This window comes from Haemaphysalis longicornis, unplaced genomic scaffold, assembly GCF_048455015.1.
Source record: "Haemaphysalis longicornis isolate Haplotype H1 unplaced genomic scaffold, Haemaphysalis longicornis Haplotype H1 scaffold_9, whole genome shotgun sequence".
Classification (NCBI taxonomy): domain Eukaryota; kingdom Metazoa; phylum Arthropoda; class Arachnida; order Ixodida; family Ixodidae; genus Haemaphysalis; species Haemaphysalis longicornis.
In genome coordinates, this window is record NW_027526460.1 from 19,765,438 (window position 1) to 19,771,437 (window position 6,000).

The following is a 6,000-nucleotide window of genomic DNA, read 5'->3' on the forward strand; positions in this document are numbered from 1 at the left end:
TACCCGCTCTTAACGATGTATTGTTTATAACGAAGTCAGCTTTCTGTTTCGAATACTCAGTTGCAACAAGGGTTTACTGGATATACTTGCCTGAAATGCACTTTCACGTGGCGAGGCGGTTAATCCAAACATTTTCCAGAACAGAGTTTGAACAGACTTCTTACGCCTGCGCTCTCCCCCTTGACCCTTCCCGTTCCTAGGCGCCACCGAAGGAACAGTGGAACGGTCACTTGGTGGGCTACTACATCGGCTACCGCAGCCGTGGCTCGGAAGAACCGTACAGCTACCAGTCGACGCTAGTCACCGATCAGCCCGACGAAGAGCACTTGTTGTCGGGCCTCAAGAGAGCCACCGAGTACAGCATCGTTGTCAAAGCCTTCAATGCAGCCGGTTCCGGTCCGGACTCTCAAGAAGTTTTTGCCAGGACTGCGGACTCAGGTATGCGCCGTTCAAATTTTACTAAAAAGTGGCTGGCGCCCACAACAGTCTAGCCTTGTCCAGCGTATGGTATGGTGCCATCAGTAAACTACCAAAAATCGATCACCATTGTTAACATTTCTTAAAATGTTAGCGTCTTGCTTGTTGCGCTTTGTCAACCAATTAAGACGTTACAAAGATAAACAAATAATAAAATCTGATTGCAGACCACTTCGCCTTGACCTTGTCTCGATGGCTGCAGAGTATTAAAGTTAGCAGTGCAATTTTCTTTTCGTACGAGTTTTACCTCAATACTACCAGAAACCCTCGATGCAAATGCATCATGTTTGAACTCCTGTCGTCTCGCAGAGCCTCCACTGCCACCGCGACTGTGGCTCGAGTCCCACGACCGCTTCTCCATAGTCGTCCACTGGCAGCAGCCTCCGGGACCCCCCGTCACTCGTGAGCATCAATTTTCCTCCGCATGCGCGCAGACTCCTCTTGTCTCGTTTGCAGTGTGCTTCGGACATTGTGCACCACCAGTTTTCTTCTTGTCACGCTGACGCACAATTCTTCAGAGTCCTTCAAAGCCATTCCATTACCTTGAATCTCATCCATAAACTTCATTACAACATGTATATTGTAATGGCCCTCTCTGTTGATGTTAATCGTAACGAGACAAGACGGAGGCCGTAAGGGGTTGGTACAAGCTTGCCCTTGTACGCCCCTATGCAGACTACATCATGTCGTGCCGGGAGGAGAACGGTCCGTGGCGCGAGGTGACGGTGCCTCAGGCGGACAACTCCAAGTACACGCTGTCCGGCCTTAGAGAGGCCACCCGCTACCAGATATACCTGCAGGCCGCGGGGGAGGGCTCCAGCAGCGCCCCCAGCGAGACCATCACCGTGCTCACCGACGGAGGAGGTGAGCTACAATCTAAAGGTCCTTGGACCACCACCCTGTGCACGTCTCCTCATTGCATGTAGCTTAAAATCCAGTAGTGAGTCATTCGTGGCGTGTACGGTTTGCTCAGTGAAGTGTACAGTCTAAATAATTCTTGCCCTCTTCAGATTGTGCTCGGACCTACGGGCCGAGCCCATAGGTCTAGCAACTTAGCCATGCAGGATTGGTAGGGACGGTAGTTAATGCGAGAACATCTACAGGCCGGTCATTCTGAGCCTTGGGAGACCAGAGGAGCCTGGTCGCCAGGGCGCGTCTGGCAGCTACGACGCAAGAATGTTTCGATTTTAATGGCGCAAGGCCGACTGAGGGCGAGGAGCGCCAAAGGATAGTTGTTCATGAATGATACGACTACTAAAACATTTCAGTAAAAGTAAACATAAAATCAAAAGTCAGTGAAGATGACTGGTGTAAAGGGCCAGGTTGACATGATGCATGATAAGAAATTAGATGTAAAAATTTGACATCAGTGAGGAACTCAAAGACGCGCTTGATTGAAAACACGGGCTCGTCTCCTAAAAATTATGACGGATGTAACGGGATGTGGTGTTTGTATAGTTGTGGGAAGGGTTTGCGTCGTGTTGTGTCAAGTGCCTTGCATTGGATGAGCATGTGGATTATGGATAGGCCCTCTCCACACCCGCTGCACATGGGTCCTGGCGATCCGGTGAGCAAGGATTCCTGGACTGAGGAGTCCTCCCACCGGCGAGCGACCATAACACCTTCCGCTCTGCTTAATAAAAGTTTTCATCACCATTGAGGAATTCCCCAAACGTTCCTCGCGCGGCGTTTGTCTGACTATCCTCGGCGCTCTCACGGAGCTAGCTCCCCCGGCCCGGGCGTTTGGTTGCAGCGCTGTCCGACGCTTCTATGCCGGCCCCGCACGGGAGCCAGAGCCGGGAGCTTCCGGTCTACTTCCGGCTGTCGGTGGTGGCGCCAGCGGCTGCGTCACTCACCATCATCGTGCTCGTCATTGCCGGGGCCTGCCTCTTTGTCAGCCACGAGAGGCGGAAGTACAAGAACATCGTCGGTGAGCTCTCTATCTCTCTCTCTCTCCACGCGCCCGGGAACTTTCTGCATGACCGGACGTGGAAAATAATGCAAGGCGTGATCGTGAAACGCGCGTTTTGGGCACGCTTACGAGTGTCGGGAAGAATTACATTTAAAGCAGGCTTGCGTGCCTGCTTCATTATAAAATATTACCTCGGTCAGTTGCTCAGCTGTGTGCTTGTTTCGGTGTGCTTGTCGCTAGGCAACGGGTTAAACAGAAATTCAACTAATCATGCGAACTTTTAGGGCATTTGCTTACTTTCCTGTCGTTCTTTATTTTACACTTCAGGAACGTAAAAACACAGCAAGCCTTGTTGTCTAAGCGAAGTTCGTAGTATGAGTGGGATCCTTACTAAAAGAGCAAAACAAAAGTTTTCATGCTGGCGACAGCCTTTCCTTTTCTTGGAGTTATGGTTCCCGCAGATGATCTTTTGTGCTAGCCAGGTAGAAACTTTACTTTCCCGTTGTTCCTGTCAGTTTTGCTTGGTGTTTGCTTCGTTGCAGAAAAAGTGGATAGCTTTCACAGCGATCATCTGAGACATCAGCACGTAGCCTGAAGTGTTCGGTAACCTTCCCTCTTTGCTTTCCGCGCGACCTAATTTCCTGCTTTCCTTTCGTATAATCATTACGTTTTTGTCGATATCCTTACACGTTCCGCCTTTATGACACATTTATGAATCCCTTAACTTGTTACATGCCTGGGTGGCCACACTCAGCGGGTCCTTATGATGCCGAATGTCCTGACGTTCCAGAAGCTTGTGAAGTGCTGCTAACAGTGGCGATACATGTCAAACACTCGGCCTGCGCTCGTTGTCGACGCGCAGTGCCCCCGATGAAGCCGGTGAAGGCCGGCACGTACATGAGCGGAGCGGCAAGCCTGGGGCGCCCCCAGAGTCAGCGCTACGTGGACGTGGACCAGCGGCTGGGCGCCCCTCCGCGGACGCCCCGGCATGCGGACGGCGGCGGCCCCGGCCGGCCCCTGCTGGGCTCGGCCATCCCTCAGTACCCTGCGCCGTACGCGACGCTGCCGCTGCGCTGCCCGTCGGCCGACGGCCCGTCGCCCTCGCGGCTCACGCGTAACGCCAAGGGAACGTCCCTGTCCCAGGTACGTGTCCCGCAGGAGCCTTGGGACGCGCCGCGCTCGGGCGTCTGGTGCGACATCTGGGCGTCTATGACGCTCACGGCCGGCGGCAGTGTGCGCTTGAGTAAGGCCCTCGACGTCCGTCTCTGCCTGCCTTCTTGCCTGCTCTGCGAACGCTGCTTGACCGCTCTCCTCTGGACTGGCCCACGCGCCGCCGAGCACTGGCCGTCCTTTTAACTCCCGAAAAGGTGTAAGGCTGTCCGATACCCGTGGGCGAGGACAGGGCGCTGCTGACTGCGACTTAAACCAGCTACCACATGGACGCGTATCTAGCGCCTTTGCGCCTGTCGGCGCACGTGCACGCGGCAGCGTAATAATCAGCGCACTACACTGGCGACGGCACTGTACGGACTAAACCTAACGCCTCTGGACCCGCTTGGACCGAAGCTTACGTTCGCCATTTGTGACGCCTTAAGATACCTCCGAAAAAGAACGATACAAACGATTTTAAATACTTTTCTTTCTTACTCTACAGAGCACTTTCAACTTTGGGAAGAAACGCATAGACCGCGCCCTGCATTCCCTTGCTCGGGTTAGCTAGCGAAAGTGGTTTTAGCGCGCCAGTACTGCGCAGGTGCAATGCGCGAATATCTGTTTCGTACATGCTTCTGCGCAATACGCCCTTAATCGCGCGCATCCGCCGACGGGCGAGTACGCGGAAAATACGCGCCCATGTGGCTGGGATAAATTCCAGGCCCCCCGCGGGTCATTTTGAGTTGAAAGTAAAGCAAAACCCAATGGCGCGCTTCAACCGAGGTGACCTTTGTAACAGGCTCCTGAGAACTCGTGTAAGCGATCATTTTGAACATAAAGTCTTATAAAATTATTTTTTTTTTGTTGCTTGCACTCGTGCACGTTGTCGGCAATAAAGCCGGAATTCCTGCTAGGCTGTACAAGCACTAAGTAGAGTGAGCCCTCGTTATAATAAAACCGCATTAATCGAAATGCCACTTTATTAGCGAATTTCCACAAGTCTGAAACCAATTGTGCGTTTAGGTCGCCATCGCTTATATCAAAACGCCACTTGTAGCGAATTCTTGCTACGTCCCTATTAGTTTGGTACAAAGGGGGTATACTGTGTTTGGTACTGGCTTGCGTAGAAATATGCTTTTATTGTGTCCACTTGTATTCCCTTCGGAGAAGTAGTTACTCGATCTTTCAATGTGTAGGCCATGCTTGTCGTGTGGGCGTATCAGCAGAGCGGCGGAACAGGGCATACTACATAAAGGACAGCGTTGAACCATTTCCGGCGTTAAAAGTATTGAAGTGCACAAGCAGCTGCGGGCTCAGTTTTATCCTCCCGAAACGCTCAGAGATAGGCCGCGGCGTTCTTGCTGGTCGCTACCCGCTTGTTGTCTCGTCTGGTGCTATCTTTCTCTCCGTGTGTCTCTGTCTCTCTCTTCCTATCTCTTTCTCTCTGTCATCTTCCGTCTTTCCCCGTTCACCCTTGTTTCTCTCGAGGAGCAGAAGAGGATGCGGTTGCACGTACGTTTTCTTTTTCTCTGATTTTCTCGAAATTTGTTTCGGAAGTGCTATTCTTTGCATTTCGCCCGGAGGATTGTGAGTACCGCTGCAGCGATTGCTACTTAACACGCCAGCGTGGCATTCGAGTAACTTGGCTTCGACTTTCGAGCCTTCCCTGGGGCGTAAGTCGCAAGACATTGAAAGCATGCCTCGCTGTGGTAATCAATGCAAAATTACCTCTCAGAATGCGCAAAAGTTGATCTTCCTACGGCGAGAGTTTAGGCGCACAGTGGGTGCCGCAATGGGCGACGCGAGTGCAGACACGCCATCCTCCGTCGAATTCAAAGTGACCTGCACATGCCATTACTGTAATTTGTTTTTCGTTCATAGTGCCTGGCGCATCACTCTGTGTTTGAACGCAAAGCGCATGCCCCGTGTTTAGCAACTGTGCGGGAGGTCAGCAAACCTGTTCGAACAGTGGTGCGCTGGGATGAGAAGCATACGTTGCACGCCGTTGTCTGTTTCTGTTTTCCCCCAGGAAATGTTGGACAGGGGCGGCCAGTGCCAGGGCAACATCATCGAGGAGGCGGCAGAAATCCACCACTACGACATCGCAGCCTAGAGGCCGTGACGGGTGGAGACCTGAGTGCAATTGAACTGTGTGTAGAGGACTGGAAACAGGGCCAGCAGGGACAGCAGACGACAAAGGCGGCAGACGACCGGAGGATGCGACGTGAGACAGCAACGGACGACGACCGGCCGGCGGACGGCTGCGATGGAGAGGTGAAGGCTAGCGACTCCCCGGAAGCGCCCACAGGCCTCGAGCTCAACTCATCAGCGTACAAACCGGACGCGGACCCTAGTTCCTCACAGGCCAACAACATGGCCGTCGCTTTCGAACTCAACCTCTGAAACGCCACCGCCACGAACTCTTCAGTACTACTACTCCCCCTCGCTAGTCGTCTCTG

At 52.9% G+C, this 6,000-nt stretch overlaps 1 protein-coding gene across 2 annotated transcripts in view; it reads left to right on the forward strand.

Moving 5' to 3' along the window:
• Positions 1 to 5,707, forward strand: part of LOC144153092 (cell adhesion molecule Dscam1-like) — a 136,308-nt gene extending 130,601 nt beyond the window's left edge. For both annotated transcript variants that reach the window (XM_077684746.1, XM_077684744.1), the window contains exons 10-15: positions 201 to 438; positions 787 to 879; positions 1,153 to 1,341; positions 2,231 to 2,407; positions 3,252 to 3,532; positions 5,571 to 5,707. In XM_077684746.1, the coding sequence (XP_077540872.1) occupies positions 201 to 438; positions 787 to 879; positions 1,153 to 1,341; positions 2,231 to 2,407; positions 3,252 to 3,532; positions 5,571 to 5,654 (1,062 nt within the window). In that variant the 3' untranslated portion in view covers positions 5,655 to 5,707. The remainder of the gene's footprint in view (positions 1 to 200; positions 439 to 786; positions 880 to 1,152; positions 1,342 to 2,230; positions 2,408 to 3,251; positions 3,533 to 5,570) is intronic.
• Positions 5,708 to 6,000: the final 293 nt, after the last annotated feature.